Genomic DNA, 21,610 nt, shown 5'->3' with positions numbered 1-21,610 from the left:
GTGGACTTCATTTCCATACCTTTAAACAGGAATGCAGAGGTATTACCAGGCAGAACTGGACCTCTTCAAACCTTTCTCCCCCCCTGCTGCAGTCAGTGGATGACAAGTCCCCTCCTTCCTCATGATGAATATCAAGTAGAAACCTGATCTCACTGTGACTTTCTTAGTGCAGGACAATCCAGCAGCCCTGTCTCCCGCTCTCCCTGTTTGCTCAGCAATGCTGCATTGCCCCTGGAGAGTGAAGGTGCTGGGTGGCAGGAGAAATTACTGCAGCTGCTGTTCCAAGCCCCTTCCCCACCTATGTGCCAGTGAAATCACCAGGGTGCCAAGCAGGGTGCAGAAAGGGACAATACTTCAGAGCAACGAGAGTGGGGTAATACTCTTAAAATATTTTTATACAGATATTATTCTGCACTTTGCAGAATGGTTTGGGTTGGACAGGACCTTAAAGCTCATCTTGCTCCACCCCCCTGCCATGGGCAGGAACACCTTCCACTAGACCAGGGTGTTCCAAACCCCATCCAACCTGGCCTTGGTTGGAATTGTTTGATGTTAAGCAGCCTGTGAGGTGGATCAGGACGTGGATGGGATGACCTCAGGCCGCCAGTGACTCAGTCAGTGGCCAGATCAAGTGGGTGTGAATGAGTCCAGCTGAGCCTTATTGGAACTGGTCCAGTGCAGATAACTGGGCTGATGCCTTTCCAGCAACAAAAATCTTAGATTTTCAACCTTATGACTCCAAGATGGACTTCGTGTGTCATGTCACATGACTTCGTGTCCTATGTCACCTGCTCCAGGTGACCCTGCCTTGACAGGGTTGTTGGAGTGGATGATCTCAAGGTTTCTTCCAACCCCAAACAGTCTGTGGTTTTGTGTGATTCTGTATGATTCTGTGAGCTACTAAATCACTCATGGTGATTCGAGGGCATTTTTCAAATGAACATCCCATGGGCTTATTTCAGTGGGACGTGAGGGACACGCACTTGCCTTTGAATAGAGCAGTCCTGCCACTTTCCAGTGAGCTTGTGCAGCAGCAGAGCTTGGCAGAGAGCTGAGAGTTTGGGAGAGGTACGTGCTCTCCACACCCTCTGTCCTTTCCTCCAAGCTCCTCTCCCTCCTCCTTGATCCCGAACACTCCCTTGAACCAGTGTACATTACACAAGCTCTGGGACGCCCTGTCACAGCTCAAACAGGCTTGTGAGCAAACAACAAAAATCCTGTTGTGCTGCCAGAGTGTGTCCTCCCTTTCATGGCATGAGCTGCTCTATGGGCTTTAAATCATCTCCCTTTGTCGCAGCCTCCTGGAATTCAGGCTTTGCAAAGGTCAGTTTCACCTCAACATCCCACTTGCACCCAACAGGCCTCGGGAGCTTGGGAGGGATTCTCTTTTCTCCCCATCTCCTTTTTATTTTTTTTTTTTTTCCCTGCCCAAATCCCAAACCCAATCCCAAACCCAATTTGGCAGCCCAAATCCCAAGCTGAAAGTGAATAGCTGCTTCTGGCTGCCCTCCAGCATTCCTCGCGGAGCGAGTCAGGATCTGGAATGTCAGAAGGCAGCGGCGGGAGGGACGGAGAAGCCTGTGCGCGGGTAACGGCGCCGGGAGGAGGAGGAGGAGGTGGAGGAGGAGGATGGAACAAAACCCAACTTCAGCTGGACTGCCCCTTTCCAAACCAGCGTTTGTTCCTGATTTATGCTTTTGTGTTTCACTCAGAGCGTGCAGCTCTGCGCAGCGAGGGCAGAGCTCGCGGCCGCGCTCTGGAGTAAATCAGGCTTTGCTTTTCCTTTCCCCTTTTTTTGCTTTTTTTTTTTGGCAGAAGTTTCATGTCTAGAGAAACCCAGCCGGTTTTCCAGCTCTCTTCTTGAGCCGGGAGTTTTTGCCTCCTGCAGTTCTGGGGGGAGATAGATCCCCCTGGTACTGTGGCACGCTCTGGACAAGGGGAAATGTCCTTTTGCGGAGAAGTTGGGACGGGGTCCGGGCGGTGAGGCTGGCACAGAGCAGCACCTGGCGCCGGAGCACAGCGAGTCCTTGACACCTTCTCTTCTTCTGCTCGGACGAGAAACATTGTGGAGCCTCAGCTCTCCCTGCAGCAGATTAATGCCTAAAATTATACACCCTAAACAGCAGGGTTTAATTACCAGAGCTGTGAATAGTTTAATTAGTTTGTTCTGACCTTGGAAGAAGGACCTGCCCAGCGCCGTAGAGCGACAGGAGAGCAAGAACTGGTGTTGCTCCTCAAAGACACCCAGCCCGCGAGGCCATGTCGTCCCTGTACACCAGGAGTAAGGAATACACTCGGAGCAGGAAGGCTCAGTCAGACTCTCCCCCGTCCTCTCCTTCCCCGATCGCGAAGACACTCAGAGTAAGCAGCCTTTTCCTTTCTGTATTACTCAGCTCAGCACGTGCTCCGAGTGGAGCCTGGCGGTGGTGGTTTGTTGTCTTACCCTTGGAGACCTGCGGCTGTGGTTTCCTTTGGAAAGAGGATGGTTGAAATGAAACTTGGGAAGGTGCCTCTGCAGCAACAGGTTTTAAGCATCTGCCAGAGTCCCTGCCCTGGGATTAGCTGTGTTAGTGGTGTAGGGATTTGCTGGGGTGGTAGTTTCCTCCTGTCCTGGAACATGGCTCTCCTGGTCGGCTGTTGCTGGATAAAAAACCTCCCTGGTGAAAATGAGGCAGAACTTGACCAGCTTGTTAAGCTGCACTTTTTCCATAAACTTTGATACCGCTGGTGAAACGAGGTTTGTGTCCAGCTTTTGCCCCTGGGGCTGAGCTGGCCTGTGCTGTGGTTTAGTAATTTCAACAACACCAAAAAGTGAATAAAACCATCTGTAGGAGGCAAGTCAAGGTAGTTACCTTTCCTCCACAAATCAGAGCTGCTGTCCCTGTCTCCCAAGGTGGTGGAAAGTTGGGAACACTTCCTAACAGTATAATAGCTCCAGAGTCATGGGAGAGGTGGTCCCAAACCCTCCAAGTCTGTATCATTGTATGGGCAGCCTCTTTACCATCAAGAAATATTATCATGCCGGAGTCAAAGCCTGGAGGAATTAGTTTTTAACAGCCAGGCTAATTTTAGATGGGAGCATTAAATTAATCCCGGCACTGCTGTTTGCTCAAATCAGATATGCATTGTCTGCTCCATTGGCAGGGACAGATCTTGGTCTGGAAGAAGCATTGCCTGAAATATGTACAAAGGGTTTTAACCCTCTGCCATGGCACTAATGAAAGCAGTTCCTGACCTCAGGAACTTCAGCCTCGAGGCTTCTGTGGCTGCTGGTTGTCCTGGGCTGTTTTCTGTAACGCGGGAGCAGGGTCTGTGTTTTCTTCCACCTGCACACCATTGGAGTGTCTCTGAGGGGATTTAGATCATCTAAAACTATCCTGTGTGCTTGGATGGACTTTCCTCACCACCACTGTGCTTACCATTCCTCACTAAACGGCCACAGTGTTGATCACCAGCCCGGTGACAGGTGGAGAACCTTCCAAGTGTGCTGAAAATGGTTTAATTTTTTTCAAAACACAAGTTTTTAAGATCAGTCATGTTCAGTGAACACAGACTAACTCATTTCCCCCCCCTTATGCATCTGGGCATGTGAAGGGGTGACAAACATCTCCCAGGAGCTGTGACCACCATGTGTTCAGAGCAGACTGATGGGAGGTGCTGGTTTCTCTGTGCACAGCCATGGGGGGATCCCAGGCTCCTGGGGGTTCGTGGGTGTTGGAGAAGGTGGTGGCAGCTCTCAGGTGGGTACAAAAAGGTCCAGGTGGGAGTGGGAGTGCATAGAGTAGAGCTTCTTGTGGCAGTGGGGTTTTGATGAAAGCCAGCACATGAGCACAGAAATCTTTGTGATTCTTGCAGTGGCAATGGCAATGCCAGCTGTGACTCCAGAGCATCCACGGGGAGAAACCAGGTGGGAAATGCAGCAGCATTGACTCAGAGTGGGTGTAGGAAACGGCCCTGGTGCTATCTGGGTTATGGAAATAGCCCATGCCTTAAAAGGCTAATTAGGGAAGGATTGACTTCAGGCTAAAACAGAGATCTGTGTTAACTCCTTCTCCAAGACAACATAATTTTGCCAAGAGCAAGAGCAATAACAGAGTGTGGTTTTCTATGGATTTGTCCCACGTGTTTATTCTCCCCCACTCACTCCCCCATGCCCACAGTAACAGGTCTGTGCTGCAGGGACCCACCAGCCTTTATAAAATGAGGAGGAATGTGGTATCTTGGAATCTTTTATCTTTCCATTCAGTCAAGATTGATACCAGCAGAGAGCTGTGGGCTCTAAATGTTCCCAGCTGAGCAGGGGTGCAAGAACACATGAGCAGGCAGGAGCCTCACACGTGGTGCAGACAGGGGAAAAATCTCTTGGAGAACTAGACAGAGCAAAGGAGGTTTGATTTATCGAGGTGTCGGTGCCAAACAGCTGCATTAAATGTCATTTGCCAAGCAGTTTCCTATGGCATTCCCTCTACACTTGCACTGCTGCTTGGAATGCTCCTGCTTAGGAGTTAGGATAATACTGCCTGGGGGTTTTCCACCTTTAATTGGTGGAATCTCCCCAAATGCACCACTGAGGAGGGGAAGCACTTTGCAGTGAACTCATACAAATCCTAAGAGAAGGAATATCCCTGCACAGGAGACTGTGGTGAGAGCAGGTTGTTAGTGTGTGACCCCGACTCTGTGCCAGGCCAGAACTGTCCCATTACCCTGGAACCTTCACGAGGTAAAATACCTAACTCCTTGTGTCACAGCAGAGCAGCCCAGAATTGTAGTCACCATACAGAAACAGCCCAGCAGATCCTGTTGAATGCCCCAGGGTAAATGTTGCTTTAATGAGGATGTTGCTCAGAAGAGGAAAGTCAAACCCCTCTGAAATCAGTTCAGATCGTCCCATTATTTGGCACAAGCTTCAGGTTTTTGGCAGTGGGGACCTTTTCATTACATTTTGCCCCATACTGCTTTAGCTTGAGGTTTCTCTTCCTCAAAAAAGTATTCTTCCCATAGTCAGTTCCAAGGGTGCAATAGGCAGCTGATGGTATGAAACCTGTGGTGAGCAATTAAGCAAATAAATGGCAGGATTGGAAGGCAAGAACTGAATTTTTTTTTATTATTCTTATTTGTGCTGGGCCAGTTATTTTTTGCATAGGAAATACCCTGTAGTTTGAGTTTGCTCTCATCCATCTGTTTATTCTGGTATTTTATAACCCTTGTGCTTCTCCATAGGATAATCAGTCAGATGGGAAAAGAATGCACATTCCCAACTTTCAGCCCAGACTGCAGTTGCAGCTTTTCAGTTGTTTCCCAACTCTTTGTCACTATACCTTCCCTTCTTTTATAAACTACTCCTTCTTGATTTGTCATCCAATATTGTTTGCTGTAAAAGAGAGCATCAAAGCTTAAACCCTTTGTTGGTGTGTGGGGGCTGCTGGTTCAATAGCAGCTGTATTTGTGTGGCTGCCCAGCTTAGAATCCCAGACTGGTTTGGATTGGAAGGGACCTTAAAGCTCATCCAGTCCCATCCCCTGCCATGAGCAGGGACACCTTCCACTATTCCAGGTTGCTCCAAGCTCCATGCAGTCTGGCCTTGGACACTTCCACGGATGGGGCAGCCACAGCTTCTCTGTGCCAGGGCCTCACCACCCTCACAGGGAAGAATTCCTTCCCAATGTCCCATCCAACCCTGCCCTCTGGCAGTGGGAATCCTTGCCCTGTCTCTCCATCCCTTGTCCAAGTCCCTCTTCAGCTCTCCTGGAGCCCCTTTAGGCCCTGGAAGGGACTCTGAGGTCTGGAGCCTTCTCTTCTCCAGGCTGAGCACCCCCAGCTCTCCCAGCCTGGCTCCAGAGCAGAGGGGCTCCAGCCCTCGGAGCATCTCCGTGGCCTCCTCTGGACTCTCTCCAGCAGCTCCACGTCCTTCTGATGTTGGGACCCCAGAGCTGGAGGCAGTTCTGCAGGTGGGGTCTCACCTCAGCAGGGCAGAGGGGCAGAATTCCCCCCTCCCCTGCTGTGGGATCAACCCAGGGCACGGGAGCTTTCTGGGTCCAGGTGCATACAGCTGGGGCATGTTGAGCTTCTCATCCAGTGACACCCTCAAGTCCTTCCCCTCAGGGCTGCTCTCAGTCCATTCTCTGCCCAGCCTGGTTGTCAAGTAGCCACTTGATGGTTCTTACTTGCTCCTCAAGAGGCTTTACATAATTCTTGTTCTGTCCATATTCACGGTTTCACTACAAGGCTCTTTCCCTCTGGTGTTAGTCACTCCCTCATTAAGCCCCCCTCAGTGCCTATAACCTGAGCTTTCCAGCTGAATTTTTGTCAGGAAGGGCTCAGCAATAAAGCTCTAAGTGTACTCAGTGGTCTACCCTGATTGATTTTATTCTGCCTCTCATCTGAGCGTCTGAAGGAGCCGTGCTGGGTGGAATATGGGATGCAGGAGCATCACCTTTTATGGGCCGTGTGTTTTCACCGAGTCACTTGATAGTAGTGCTTGAGTGGAAAAAGCAGCAGTTCCCAAATCGCTGTCTCTGTTAATGAGCCTCCACATGGAGCCCTCAGTGCTCGGAGCAGTGATTACCATGGCAGCAAATGCACCCGGTCTGGGTACGGTGCTGTGAACATGTATGTGTAGAATACAAAGCAAATCTTAAAGGAAAAAGAAAAGCTAATGTGCAAAAATGTGAGGGGCTGAGCTGCAAGGGCTCAGCACACAAATCATGAAAAAAGGGCTGAGTATTAATGAGTAAGTGATCACAGAGAAGCCCAGAATGGTTTGGGTTGGAAAAAGGACCTTAAAGTTCATCTCGTTCCACCCCCTGCCATGGGCAGGGACACCTTCCACTAGCCCAGGTTACTCCAAGCCCTGTCCAACCTGGCCTTGGACACTTCCAGGGATGGGGCAACCACAGCTTCTCTGGGCAACCTGTGCCAGGGCCTCACCACGCTCACAGGAGAGGATTTGTTCCCAGCATTCAATTTAAATTTCTCCTCTTTTAGCTTAAAACTGTCCCCCCACTTTTCCTGTCTCTTGCCCATGTAAAAAGTCGCTGTCCTGGAGTGCTGAGAGGTCTCTAGAAATGCCTGGTTGGATTATGGCCTTCCTAGAGTTTGGAATGTATTTGTACCAGACAGTCACCTTTTACTCCGTGGTATTTTTGCAACAGGTTCCATCCTGTTTCAGATATTCCTGATCACAGGTTTGTTCTCACATGGAGTTTTCCTCCGTGAATCATTCAATTCTGCTGCAAGTGCATTAGAGAATAGAAAGTGTTATGAAAATATTTCTCCAGGAAACTTTATCTTCCTGGGTTTCCATTTAGTGGCTTGGACTTGTCTGGTTGTGATAAAAATGATGCTATATAAATTGAAATGGAGTCAAATAAATTGTCTCATGACACTTTCTGTCTAATTTCTGGATTGCTGACTAGTTACACAGTTTGTGAAAATGATTCCCTCCTCTCCCAGCAGCCCACAAAAAACATGGGATACTAAAACTTGAACTTTAAGGCAATTAACCTTAGTCTGTGTTCTCCAGCATCCTCCTTTGTTTATCCCTGGTTGTTCCTCAAGCATCACGTTCTCGGATGAGTATCAGGATGAAATCCTTCTGCGTTCTGTTTGTTCTTGGGTTTTTTTGAGTCTTCCACTGTGAATGTCCATATCTGGAAGTACATCGGGAACTTCTGGTCGTTCTCAGGGCACCACCCGTGAGATGTTCCCTGATGTGACTCAGTAGCCAGACGATGCTCCTGCATTTGGATGTATAAACAAGATGGGTCAGGGCACGTGCTGTGACCCGTGGGGTGAGCGTCTTCTGTCCCTGCGGCTGAACTTCCTTCAGCTCTCCTCGCTCCCAAGCAGCAGAATTGATCCAAGCCAAAGGTGGAGCAGGGAGTCTGTTAACTACTTAAGGCTCTGAATGGTCATGGATGATTTGGAAAGGACCTGATGTAACGCTACAGCCTCATTTAAAATGCCTCTCTGACCCTCAGCTGCCTGGTCAGCGGTGGTGTCTTTGGAGAAGCTGGTTAAGCAGCTGGAGGGCAATCCCTTGGGACAGATCAGCCTTGAAACCCCTGCAGGACAGGGGGGTCAGAAGGTCAGGGAGCAACTTGAGGTTGCCCCAGACCAGGGAATCAGTCAGGACTGTAAAGGGGGTGAAGGGAGGAGGAGAAAGAAGATACCTTTAATTTGGGTCAGCTCATGGTACAGCCACAAAACCAGGGACACAGAGACGGGGAGGTGCTGCAGGATGGGAATGAGCAGCCACAGAAGTGATGGGGAGAGTGGGTGGAACCTCTGTGGGCAGCAAACCACTTCATCCTGCTGAGCTGGAAACCAGTGTCTGCTTCCCTGGCAGGAGCCCATCAGAGTTTGTTTATCATAAAATGACCACAAACCCATCAAAAACAGGGCTAGAAGACACACAAGAGCCCAGTCCACTATTAACCCAGGACTGCTGAGTAGGGGTCGGGCTCTTCTCCCAGGTATGAAACAGCAAGATGAGAGGAAACATCCTCAAGTTGCACCAGGGTGGGTTTAGGTTGGATATTAGGGAAAATTTCTGCGTGGAAAGGGTGGTCAGGCAGAGGCTGCCCAGGGCAGTGGTGGAATTGCCATCCCTGGAGAGAGTTAAAAGCCATGTGGATGTGGCACCTGAGGACATGAGTTAGTGGCAGCCTTGGCTGTGCTGGGGGAACAGTTGGACTTGATGATCTTAAGAGGCTTTTCCAACCTTAGCAGTTCTGTGATTCCATTATTCCAATCACTCTACCTGTGCCCATAGTACTGTTGTGGGATGTGTGTGGCTGCTGGATCAGGAGGTGTTTGCGGGGTTTTGGAGTGGACATCACACCAGAAAGTGGCCAAGTTGGCTGTTGAACCCTGGCTGGTGACAGGTATTTAAATCCCCGATGAAACACCTGAGAACATCCCACCAGAGTGTTTGCAGGGCAGGGAAGGGGTTCCTGCAGACATGTGGCATTCTCATCTGGAAGAAATTTAGGAGCAGAAATCTCCTCCTCTCGTGTCAGTTGGCCATTCAGTTTTTATTTCCTCGTGTCTGGAGAGTTTTGTCTAAGATCACGTCGCTTTGCAAAATTAAATTTCTCACCAATAAAATTTGATCCCTTAGAAAAGAAGGAAAAAAAAATCAGAGCAACAAACCCTGGGTTTCAGCATCGTGGCCTTTCCTAAATTAAAATCCGATCCAGCCTGAAGTTTTACGTGGCAAGTTTCATCCCCAAGGGACAGTGGGAATAAACTGCAGCTGCTGGAGAGCTTGTGGGCCACGGGAGGGGTTTGGGGCACCAAGGCACAGACTGGCTGTAGCACAAATGGCACAGACCAGCATCCAACTCAGCGTGTTTGGGACGGCAGTAAATGTGGCCCTCAGTCCCTCAGAGCCCTGGATGTTTGTTTCTGAATAAATCAGTGCTATTTGTACTGAAAACTATGGGATCTGTGGCAGCAGCTGCCAGAACCACTGTTCCATTTTGGAGAAGCTTTTAATGTTGTGCTTCAGTAACAGCAGTTTTTCTTAAGCAAAGCTTATTGATTTATAGTTCAAGAAAACATGTTTTGCATCAGGCTTTGGGGAGTTGGAGGTTACATGGAGGTGGTTTGGCTGGACTGGATTATTAATCGTATCTACAGGATTTTGGAATCCTTGCATTTGCACAATTGCAAGCTTGAGCTGGAAGCAGCACATTCATCACATTCATCACAGTGGAGCTGAGGGGATGCTGCACAAACCACAGCTCTCAGGTCAGAGGAGCAGCTTTCTGAGGGAGGCAACAACCTCGAAATAGTTCTCAAAAGCAGAGTTCAGCCAGAGCTTCAAATTATTCTGCACCCACTAGAAAACCAAACTTGACCCCAGCCATCCCTGACTGTTATGACAAATGCGGCTGGAGAGGAACACTGGCCTGAGTTGTACTCACTGGGGATGGTCCAAGGTGTCCCAGACAGCCTTTCTCCTGTCTTTTCCTCCTCCCAGCTTGGCTCTGGCTGTGCCAGCTCCATGAGGATTCCTGCCCTCAACAGTGCTCTGCTCTGTGCTGGTACAGCCTCACCTTGAGTCCTGGGGGCAATTTTGGGCATCTCAATGTAAGATGGGTCTGGAGCTTCTGGAGAATGTCCAAAGGAGGGACACAGGGATGGGGAAGGGTCTAGAGGGGCCATACGAGGAGGTCACTTGGTCTGTTCAGCCTGGAGGAGCCTGAGGTCAGACCTCCTCAGGATCTGCAGCTTCCTCAGGAGGGGCAGCGGAGGGACAGCTCTGATCTCTGCTCTGTGTGAGCAGTGACAGGACCTGAGGGAACAGCTGGAGCTGTGTCAGGGGAGGTTTGGACTGGATCTCAGGAAAAGGTTCTTCTCCCAGAAGGTGGTTGGGCACTGAACAGGCTTCCCAGGGCAGTGGTCATGCCCCCAAACCTGCCAAGGAGCTCAAGGGGTGTTTGGACAATGCTCTCAGGCACATGGTGGGCTTTTTGGGGTGTCTGTGAAGGGCCAGGAGTTGGATTTGATCCTTGTGAGTCCCTTCCAGCTCAGGAAGGTTGTCCTTTCAGGCTCACTGTGCATCAGCCAGGCCCAGCACTGGAGCGTGTGGAGGTGTAGGAGCTATGTAACTTTGCATATAGAGGGAAAGAACCTCAAACCAGCTGGCTTTATTTTACATCTAATTTCTAAAATAAACAGAACTCACCAGGAGGATATTTGCCAGCACAAGAATAAAATTTGAGGGGTTCCTAAAACTTCCCCTCATGCTTAAGGGAGGGCAGGGTTGGAGCTGTGCCCCAGGATATCATTACATGGTAGTTAATTAATCATAGGCATTGATAAGGGTCTCTGAGGCAAAACACACCAGAATTAATTCCTCAACAACTCCTTTAAAATAGTGCACACTGTCCTGAGGTTGACCAGTTGGAGATACAGAAGCCAAAAATGTTCCCAAAGCATCTAATTTTTTCTCATTTTTAAATATTTTCTTAAAAAATGTAAATAGTGGGGGTTTCTGCCTTCACTGGCTCCAATCTCAGATGTAGAATGCAATTGGAAGCAATTAGGGCAGTTTGTGCATTGGCAGGAGCAGTGGCCGATCCCACTTTTGGCACTGCAGTTCAGGGCTGCATTTTATCGAAACCTTCCAGGAGGAATTTGGTTCTAATTATCCTTCACTGAGCTCCCAAACAGCTGCAGAAGTTTCTGAGATTCTTAGGGAAGGCTCCTGCCCTCCACAATCCGAGCACATTTTTAAAATCAGTCCCAGATGGCTTTTCTGGCACTGGGCAGCATCCTGGTGCTTCAGGCAAGTGGAGGCGTGGCCAGTGCCCAGCTGTGCCTTTTCCCTGGGACTGACCTATGTCAGCACCCTGAGAATTCCTGGAAGTGTCCAAGGCCAGGTTGGATGGGGCTTGGAGCAACCTGGGCTAGTGGAAGGTGTCCCTGCCCATGGCAGGGGGTGGAACAAGATGAGCTTTAAGGTCTCTTCCAACCCAAACCATCCTGTGATTCCATTATTCTGTGGTGCTCTTTGCCCTTTTTCTTGGGTCCCAGCCCCAGATGTTCTGCCAGCCCACCTGGGCTGAATCATTTGTGAGCTGGCAAAATGAGTGGCACCCCTTCGATGTTCCCCACCACCCCAGCACTACCTGGACCTGCTGCCCACCATGAGATGGATGGGAGGGAAGGTCGTGGAATCTCTCCAGTGAGAGCTCTAAGAGCCAAGGATTATCAGAAGCTTGTGAGCCTGCCTGCAAGTGCTCTGTGCTTTTTAGTCTTCCTTTAAAAGTCATCCCCTTGGGTGTCTCGGAGGAGCGCCGGGGGCTCAGCGCCAGCTGCCATGCTGGTTTCTGAATCAGGACATCCACCTCCAGCACTGTGTGTTCCCTGGGGTCTCCCCCCCCCCACCCCAAACCCTGCAGCGCTCTGACCCTGTTTAGATTGTGGAAGGATAATTTCACAACCCAACGCTTCCCTGGCTCTTAATGTTTCTAGTCAAATTTTGATCCCAAGGGAAATGAAGGAGTCTGGGCAAAGCTGACAGTGCTGCTCCAAATTTGCCAGGGGAAGAAAGAAAACCCAAGGTATTTGTTGATGATGATTTGATGATGACTGCAGTGGATACAGCAGTTACTCAGCATCCCCTTTTTAACCTTGACAAGAAAAAATCACAAAGGAAGAGCCCTTTCTTGCACCAGCTTAGTCAAGTGCACATGTGGTGCCTCAGCTCTTCATTCCCTCCGTTCAGCCCCAACTTCTCTTCCCAGCAATGAAGGAGGAGAGTTTTATCCTTTACCTTCTCACTCTGATCTCAGAATTTCTAGCTCTGGGATAGCACGTCCAAGCAAACACAACCTCCTTCATCAATTCCACAGGGAGCCAACGCTGCCAGAGTTTGAATGAATATTTCATGGATGTTTTAGGATGGGGCAGTGCAGGGAGGGGTGGTGGTGGCTGCGCTGACAGTGCAGGTGTGGTTGGAAGCTCGTGGTGAGGGTTTCCAAGGGTTCTATGGCCAAACACAGGGCAGAACTGAGTGGCAAAGAAGCTGTTTGGTGCTCAAAATATGTCTCCAATGTGACATCCCTGTGGCCTCTGCAGATTTGTGTCTCTTTGAGCAAATGGCAGGGATGTCCCAGTTAAGCACCTCGTCAGTGTTTCAGAGAATCATGGAATCACAGAATCATTGAGGTTGGAAAAGCCCTCTAAGATCATCAAGTCCAACTGTTGTCTCACCACCACTGTGTTTGCCACTAAACCATGTCCCCAAATGCCATGTCCACATTTTTTTTGAGCAATTCCAGGGATGGTGACTCCACCACTTCCCTGGTATAGGTGTAGGTCCGGCCTGTGCCTGACCACCCTTTCAGAAAAGAAATTTTCCCTAATATCCAACCTAAACCTCCCCAGTGCAACTTGAGGCTGTTTCCTCTTGTCCCATCCCTTGTTCCCTGGGAGCAGAGCCTGACCCCCCCTGGCTCCCCTCCTCGTGTCAGGGAGCTGCAGAGAGCGAGAAGATCCCCCCTGAGCCTCCTTTTCTCCAGGGTGATCCCCCCCAGCTCCCTCAGCCACTCCTGGTGCTCCAGCCCCTTCCCCTGCCCCCTTCCCTTCTCTGGACCTGCTCCAACCCCTCAATGTCTTTCTTGTCATGAGGGGCCCAAGTCTGACCCCAGGATTTGAGGTGGGTCCTCAGCAGCGCCCAGCGTGGGGCACTGCCCTGGTTGTGCTCCCACACCAGTGATGGCACAAGCCAGGTGTCACTGGCCTTCTTGCCCACCTGGGCACATGCTGACTTGTAGCTTTTTGCACGTAGGGCTCACACTTTTGCTCTTGGACTCCTCCTGCCACCCTCAGGAGCAGGAGATTTTAGTTGTCATTCTGTTTAACTCATTTCCTCACGCTTCAGAGCCTCTCTTTGTGCTGAGAACTGCTACTTTCCACATCACCTCTTTTAGCTGGGACCTTTTTTAGAAGATGCAGAATGGAGCCTGTATTTTTCATTCAGCATCTCTCCTCCATCATTATTTTAAAAAGCCCCCAAACCACCTGAGTAAGCTGCTCTTTGAAATACCAGCACAAACACTGGCATTTTTGCAAAACCCAGAAAAATCTTGATCCAGAAACGAATTTAAAACAAAATAAATAAATCGTACCTCCTTCCCCGAAGGCAGCAGCAAGTGGAAGAAGGATCTGCTGATGAAAACTCTTCTGCAGCTTCCATTATGGTAGGGGCACACCAGCAGCTGCTGTCACATCCCCTCAGGCTCTGCCTTCCACACCTCAGTCTCTCAAACTTAATCATCTTTTTCTCAAAAATGCCACTTTTAACTGAAATAACATGGAGAGAGGCCCAAAAGCTGAAAGGTGAGCGATGGACACCAGCTTCCCCAGCGGCTGCGATCACATCGATTCCCGTGGTTCTTTGCTGTTTCTGGAAGGCACTGGAGTCATTTGTTGGCAGAGATGAGCTTAAAGGGAGATAAAGTCACAGGGAGAGAAATCCCTGAGCACTAAGGAACACCCAGGTTTTGTTTGGAGCTGTCCCAGTGTGACTGCAGGTGCTGGAGCAGGTCCAGAGAAGGGAACAGAGCTGGGGAAGGGGCTGGAGCACCAGGAGCAGCTGAGGGAGCTGGGGGGCCTCAGCCTGGAGAAAAGGAGGCTCAGGGGGGACCTTCTTACTCTCTGCAACTCCCTGACAGGAGGGGGGAGCCAGGTGGGGATGCTGTGCTCGCAGGGAACAAGGGACAGGACAAGAGGAAATGGCATCAAATTGCACCGGGGGAGGTTTAGATTGGATCTTTTGGAAAATTTCTTCCCTGAAAGGCTGGTCAGGCCCTGGCACAGGCTGCCCAGGGTAGTGATGGAGTCACCATCCCTGAATGTGTTCAGAAAGCAAGTGGATGTGACACCTGGGAACAGGGTTGGACTCAGTGATCCAAGAGGGCTTTCCCAACCTGAGTGATGCTGTGATTCCATGTTTCCAGGTCACTGCAGGGTGGCTCTGCTCAATGCTGGAAGCAGCACAGGAATGATGTGGGTCCTCCCCTCTCATCTGGCACTTTGCTTCCCTTTAGGCACATAGAGACAGTCCAGTCCCTGTCTGAACAAGTCCATCTCAGTAACCATCACAGGAAGGTTGTAAATACAGTAATCCTGGGTTTGTCCCATTTTTGCTGTATATGTTTAAAGTGATTCCTTTCTTGATTCCTTTGCAGAATCCCGCCCCTGCTCTCCCCTGCCTATGGAAATTTTAGTTTCTTTGGAGGAAAAAACGGAACAAAAGTGGTTTTTCCTTGTGCTGCAAGTGGCCAGGCTGGTGAGGGCACCTGCTCGGGTTCAGTGCCTGGTTTCCACGTGGCCTTGCTCAGCCACGTGGGGATTTCCAGCACTGTTCAAATCCATTGGCAGGTGTGTTTGTTGAAATAAATTCAGGCTTGCTATGGAGTGGATTACTTACCCAACCATTTGTCATCCTAACAAAAGTCACCATTGAAGGGGATTAGCATAAAGTGCACAAATAACTTTCAACAAGAGGCTCGTTAATCACTGCCTAATTCCCTTCTCCCAGTCTTCAGGGAAGGTTGGGTCATTGGGCCAGAATTCAAAAGGAGCTGTCAAGCTGCTGAGGGGTTTAAGAAGCAAATGTTGAAAGCTCAGCTAATAGAGCACCATGGTAAGATCAGCTTGTGCATGGCTGAAAACAGGAAATCTTTCGTAGAACCCAGACTGGTTTGGGTTGGAAGGGACCTTAAAGTTCATCTCATTCTGTTCCCCTACCATGGAGTTCCACTATCCCAGGTTGCTCCAAGTCACATCCAACCTGGCTTTGGACACTTCCAGGGATGGAGCAGCTACAGCTTTTCTGGGCAACCTGTGCCAGGGCCTCATCACCCTCACAGGGAAGAATTTCTTCCCAATATCCCATCTAACCCTGCCCTCTGGCAGTGGGAATCCATTTGCCCTTGTCCTGTCACTCCATCCCTTGTTCAAAGTCCTTCTCCAGCTCTCCTGGAGTCCCTTTAGGCACTGAAAGGGCTCTAAGGTCTCCCTGAAACCTTCTCTTCTGTGGCCAGTACACCCTCAGCTCTCCCAGCCTGGCTCCAGAGCAGAGGGGCTTCCACTCTCAGAGTATCTCTGGACTTGCTCCAACAGCTCCACATCCTTCTTCTATTGGGATCTCAGAGCTGGAGGCAGCTCTGCAGGTGGGGTCTCACCTCAGCAGGGCAGAGGGGCAGAATCCCCCACTCTCCTTCTGCCCACGCTGTGGGATGAGCTCAGGATGTGGTTGGATTTATGGTCTGTCTTTGTAACAACAGCCCCGTGCTGGAGACCAGCTGTACAGAAACTGTGTCCCAACTTGCTGCCTCTGAGCTTCATCCAGAGCGTGGCCCAAGCCATGAATGTTGGGACAAGCACTCCCATGTCCCTGTCACGACGTGAGGCAGCTGCCAGGCATTGAGTCCCCTGAGATGCTTCCCAGACAGAATCTGACGTGGCTTGTGGAGGTGCAGTGCAGCTTAGCCGTGGTGGAAGGTCATCTGCTGTCTTCCTTGGGAGGTTTTTCACCTGTAAGATGCAAAGAAGAGAGAGGGTCAGAGCAAACAAAATAATTGTGGGCTGGGACGAGCTCAGGGTTTTAGTGACAGTGTCTACAGGGTGGGGCTGGCACTGTACCCACCCAAGAGCCCGGCTGAGGGTGGCCCTACGGGCACAGCTCAAGGGAGAACGTGTTGATTCATAGCAGGGCTTGCTTGTCCTTTTGAGCTTTGCACACAGGAGCTTTGCTGAGTGTGTTGTCCATGCACAAGGTTTCATTCATGCCAGGTCCCTTCAGTTAATTTCTTTGGCCCTGGGCAGCTCCCGTGTCGCGTGTCAGAGGCTGTGCTGCAGAGCCCAGGGAGTGCAGGTTCCCTGGGGACACTCCTGTCTTGAATCAGATCCAAGATGAGAGTTACATTTAGTATGGAATGGACTGAAAACTTCCTAACCAGGTACAAGTAATAGGTAGCTGGTCCCCATATCCTGACAGGCAGTGACAGGGACTTGCCCCCATGCTCCTCTGGCTTTGAGTGGAGACTTGGCCGGGTCATGTGGGGGGAGATGGCAGGCCCATGGAACCCCTGGGCCCCCTGGAAGCGGAAGAGCTGGAGGCATTGAGGGGAGTAAGACCGTTCCCCTGAGAAAGGTGGAGGTGGCTGCCTATTCCCATGGAAGCAGCCCTGAGAGTTGGACAGCACAATGTGGGGGGAAGTCACAGCCCCACAACTGAAGTCTGAGGACTTTGGAGTCTTGTGGAGTGTTAGGCCGTTTTTCATGGGAGCAGTGAAGCCAACCAGATAATCCCCATGGACACAGCCTTGAGCTGTATGCAGTAGCACATTCCTTGGTATTTGTGTAGAAAGATGTTTATGTTATATGTGTGAGAAAGAAGAGGTAGAAAAACCTAATAAAAGGCTGCCTGCTGCTCTGAACAGGCAGACATCCCTTTGTCTCACCATCCTCATGTGTGTTGTGTGTCTTCTTCCCCCCTTGGACCGGGACCCGATCGACAGATACCCAGCGACAGGGTCACTTGTCCACCCTTCTCCTCCATATAATGGGGTGAGTTAATTCCTCTCTCCATGGCATGTGCTCCCAGATCCGTGCCCAGGATCAGAGGCAGCGGTGCCAGGTTGGAGCAGGAGGTCTGAAGTGTTCAAGCCCTGAGGTGCCAGACAGGCAGCAAGTCTGCCCCCCAGCAAGGCATTAGCACAGGATTTACTGGTGTAGCTGGGAGTGCAAGCTCCAGCACCAGCGTGTCTGGGCACTAAAAGCCTGACCCCTCGTCTGCTCTGTGGTTCCTTTGTGTTGACTCTTTATTAAAAAGGACGTAGGGAAATGGCTGGAAGTGCCTGTGGGAGGTTTGTCAGAGCAGTGGTGCTGCTGATAAATCAGCAGAGGAATATTGGGCTCGATTTCTGGTTCAAGGGACTATAAAGAATTGGAATGCATCTGGAATTTGAGTAAATATCTGTCAGATAGAGAGAAACCTCATGGAGGAGGTGACTGTCCTGCAGGACAGCAATGCCATCACCACTGGATTTCTGCAATTGTGGGAAAGAATTGTCTGATCCAGAAAACTGTATTAAAACAGTGGTTTGCCACAACCAGTCTCTGTAGGATATTCATAGAATCATGGAATTATTAAGGTTGGAAAAGCCCTCTAAGATCATCGAGCCCAACCATTCCCCATGTTTGCCACTAACCCATGTCACAAGTGCCACATCACATCTTTTTTGAACAATTCCAGGGATGGGGCATCCACTGCTGTCCTGGACAGCCTGTGCCAGGGCTTGAGCACCCTCTTCATGAAGAAATTTTTCCCAATATCCAATCTAAACCTCCCCTACCACAACTTGAGGCCATTTCCTCTTGTCCTGTCCCTTGTTCCCTGGGAGCAGAGCCTGACCCCCGCTGGCTCCCCCCTCCTGTCAAGGAGTTGCAGAGAACCAGAAGGTTCCCCCCAAGCCTCCTTTTCTCCAGGCTGAGGCCCCCCCAGCTCCCTCAGCTGCTCCTGGTGCTCCAGCCCCTTCCCCAGCTCCATTCCCTTCTGTGGACACACTCCAACCCCTCAATGTCCAAAGGCGATGGAGAGGTTTGGATGTTGATAGAGAAAGAAGAACGTACCACAGGCTTCAACCAGCATGTCCACCTGCTTTAAGAGTCTTCTTCCGCCCTCCTGCAGCTGCTGTTGTGTCTCTCCAAGCCGTGGTGAAGCTTTACTCCAAGGAGTACTTGCCCATGGAGAGAAAAACAGCGTTTGTGATTTCCTGAAGTTCAACACAAACATGCTAGGAGCTCCCTGTGTCTGTTAATCCCCCTCATGCACATCACACACAGGACAGGGATGAAAGGCAGGAAGAATAACTTCACTGAAAAAGGGAAACAGTAGATAAGTTTGGGTTCGAAGGAAAGGATTTCAGTTGTGGAAATGAGGAATTGAAGAGCAAGGTTCAGGATTTCTTAGGGGAGCAAAAGAAAGTAAATCTTGAAATGCTTCAGAGGAACTGAGGCAGATGAAGATTCAGGCAGGGATTGGAGATTCTTAGTTTGTGCTGGGAAATCTCTGTGTAGCCTGGTGTGAGCTGGGTGCTGGTATCAGAGGTGGGAAATTGCTGCTGCCTTGCACCTCTGCAGTTGTTGAACTGAACCTTTAATTCTCCTCATTATTAATTCCCTTTTTCTTTCCTTTTTCTTTCCCCCCTTCAGCATGAAAGACTTTCCAGGTAAGGGTTTTCTTTTTTTCTTTTTTTTTTCCTATGTAATATTTATTGACAGCATGTTTTTGTATGGCTTTGAAGCCAAACCCTGTCCCCTGAAGCACGGGGGAGTGCACATCTGGTCTAGTACTGGCCATTTGGGTTCTTTCCTGAGCTCAGCTGTGGGGTCAGTTTACTTCTGTCCTCTGCTCCCTAACGAAGGGACGAAAAACCATCAGTGGCCTGTTAGAAATGGAGCCTCTTCCCACTATGGAGATAAGAGGTCCATGGGAAATCACTGCCCATGGGTGGGCAGTGCCCAGGGGGTGTTTTCCTGTTGTTATTGGGTGGTGACTGTGGGTCCCAGCAGCAGATGGAGATGCTCCCACCCATCCCAAAGCCCCGGCTCAGCCGGGACTGCCACAGCCTCCAGTCCCAACCAGTTGGGTCCGTGCCGGCTTTTCCAAGTTACAGCAGCTCCACGGTGCTGGATCTTCATCCTGTTCCAGGTTGGAAGCAGCTACGAACCCCAGCACCAGTGACTCGTCCTACAGTGACCGTGCCTCCAGCCGCTCCAGTGCCTACAGCCGGCGGGAGAACCGGCTCGCTGCCCTCAGCAGCCGCGCGGAGGAGGAGAGTAACAGGGACTATAAAAAAGTAGGACTTCTTAAATGTATTACTGTCATCACACACACCACAGAACCTGCCTGTTGCTGCAGAAACCTGCCCTGAGAGTCTGTGGGAAGACAGAGAGAAAGTTCATTTTCATTTTACCTGTTTCATGGAATCACAGAATGATTTAGGTGGAAGAGACCTTAAAGCTCATCTCGTTCCACCCCCTGCCATGGGCAGGGGCACTTTCCACTAGCCCAGGCTGCTCCAAGCCCTGTCCAACCTGACTTTGAACACTTCCAAGGATGGGGCAGCCACTGCTTCTCAGGGCAGCCTCACCACCCTCTGAGTAAAGAATTACCTAAACTAAAAACATCCCTTTTCTTTGCCTCTTGCCTGTGTTTAAACTCCCTACAAAATTCGACAGCTATTTTCTTATTTCATGCAAAAACACGAGTAAAGCATCCAGGCTGGTTCTGTTTGCCCTTATTCTCATCTCCTGATGTGGGGGATCAAATGCAACCCCACAGCTCAGTGCTGAGGGCACATGTCTGCTCAGAGCAGCACAGCAGGACAGGGTTAATTAACAAGGAGCAACCTGGGTAATTGAGCTCTTGTTTTATGTTTCAGTTGTACGAGAGCGCTCTGTCTGAAAATCAAAAGCTGAAGTCAAAGCTGCAAGAAGCCCAGCTTGAGCTGGCTGACATCAAAGCAAAGTTGGAAAAAGCAGCCCAGGTAAGGGAAAATCCAGGTCCTGACTGGAGGAACTGAATACTGCCCATGATGAACCAACACTTGTTCCAGGATGGGAAAAGGAGGGGGGAGCTCCTGGAAGGATGCTCTTGGGAGGGAAGGTGCTGTGGAAGAGACTGTTGTTATGCACAGAAATAAGTGAGTGATTCTGTAAAGACTTGCTGCCTCTCCGGGCAGGAGCATCTGTGGGCTGTCTCAGCCTTTGTGCCGCACCCTGTGAGTGCTCTCGGGTTTAATCACTTTCTATTTTTAATTTCCATAGCAGAAACAGGAGAAAACTTCTGACCGGTCCAGCATGCTGGAGATGGAGAAGAGGGTACGTGTCTCTGCTTTCTTCTGAGTCGCAGTCGCTGCCTCGTGTTGCTGTGCAGGGCAGAGTCATTTCTAGAAGGAAAGCGTTAATTAAAAGATAAGTTATATTTTTGCCAGCTCGCAGTGATAATTGTGTTCTGACCTTTTCAGGGCCTGAGACTCTGCTGCTCTTCTCTGCACATCAGCTTCATTCTGATTTCTCTCTTTCGTTATAGGAAACTGCAGACCAACGGATTGTATCACACTAAGAGACTGTTGGTCCATTATGCTTTAGAATATTCTTGATCCTTTATAAATAAAGACTGGTTTGGCGTGGTGGGGCAACAAAGCAAAAGCCTGAAGGGCTTCTCTCAATCTCTTCATCCCCCAGCCTGGGTTGATACCAGGGGGTGCCAACCCAGGGGCAGGACCTTCCACTTGGTCTTGTTGAAGTTATGGCAACATCCAGCTTGATTTTTGTTGAATTAGGGTCACAAGAGCCACAAATACAGCTTTCTGAGAATTAGAGAGTAAAAAAGAGCCCGACTGTTCTCAGTGAAGATGGCATTAGCTGTTTCCAGGATGGCTCATGCATTTTGCACTGATGAATCCCTGGACAAAGTACGCTGGGGACAAAAAGTGACCCAAAACTCATCATGCACAGCCATATCCAGCAGCTGCATTTTCCTCACTGTCCTGACCTTATGTCCCTTTGCAGAGGGCAAAGGAGTGGGGCAGAGAGTGTAAATCCTGTTCCTGACCCACATTTCCTATTTCTCCCTTCTCAGGGCACGTCCCTGGGGTGTTGTGAGCCCCCTCATTTTGGGAAAATCATTGGAGGCATCCAGATCTGCACTCTGGCACAGGCTCTAGCTGAGGGCACCACCAGCACTCACATGGCAGAGCCTACTTGTGTAATCCTCATTTTCCACAATACACCTAAGGCAGTCAGCTTTACAGCTTTGCAGCCTCTGCCTTGCTTTGGGGTGCTCTTCAGTGAATGCTCCTACAGAAATACAAGACCCTTATTTTTCTTTAAAAGAAAATATACTGTAAATTTTTCTTCTCAAATCTTGTGACCCTCTTTGTTATGAATCCTTGTAAACAGGAGAAGCGAGCCCTGGAGCGGAAACTCTCTGAAATGGAGGAGGAGATGAAGGTAAGAAATAATCTTCACTGTGTCTATTCCATTTTGTATTCATGTCTTTTGGGATTGTCGCCCAGGA

At 49.9% G+C, this 21,610-nt stretch overlaps 1 protein-coding gene across 8 annotated transcripts in view; it reads left to right on the top strand.

Annotated features, from left to right (window-relative positions):
- PPP1R12B (protein phosphatase 1 regulatory subunit 12B) overlaps positions 1-21,610 on the top strand; it is a 132,746-nt gene that overhangs the window by 98,329 nt on the left and 12,807 nt on the right. For 7 of the 8 annotated variants that reach the window (XM_027665677.1, XM_027665676.1, XM_027665682.1 and 4 more), the window contains 5 exons: positions 18,739-18,755; positions 19,238-19,385; positions 19,971-20,075; positions 20,356-20,409; positions 21,493-21,543. In XM_027665677.1, the coding sequence (XP_027521478.1) occupies positions 18,739-18,755; positions 19,238-19,385; positions 19,971-20,075; positions 20,356-20,409; positions 21,493-21,543 (375 nt within the window). Of the gene's footprint in view, positions 1-1,681; positions 2,362-18,738; positions 18,756-19,237; positions 19,386-19,970; positions 20,076-20,355; positions 20,410-21,492; positions 21,544-21,610 lie in introns of those variants that run through there. The other variant, XM_027665684.1, reaches the window with a different exon arrangement.

Source organism: Corapipo altera, unplaced genomic scaffold (genome assembly GCF_003945725.1).
Source record: "Corapipo altera isolate COAL_440 unplaced genomic scaffold, ASM394572v1 202, whole genome shotgun sequence".
Classification (NCBI taxonomy): domain Eukaryota; kingdom Metazoa; phylum Chordata; class Aves; order Passeriformes; family Pipridae; genus Corapipo; species Corapipo altera.
The sequence above is the reverse complement of the archived record's forward strand: the minus strand, read 5'-3'. Positions and strand labels throughout refer to the sequence as shown.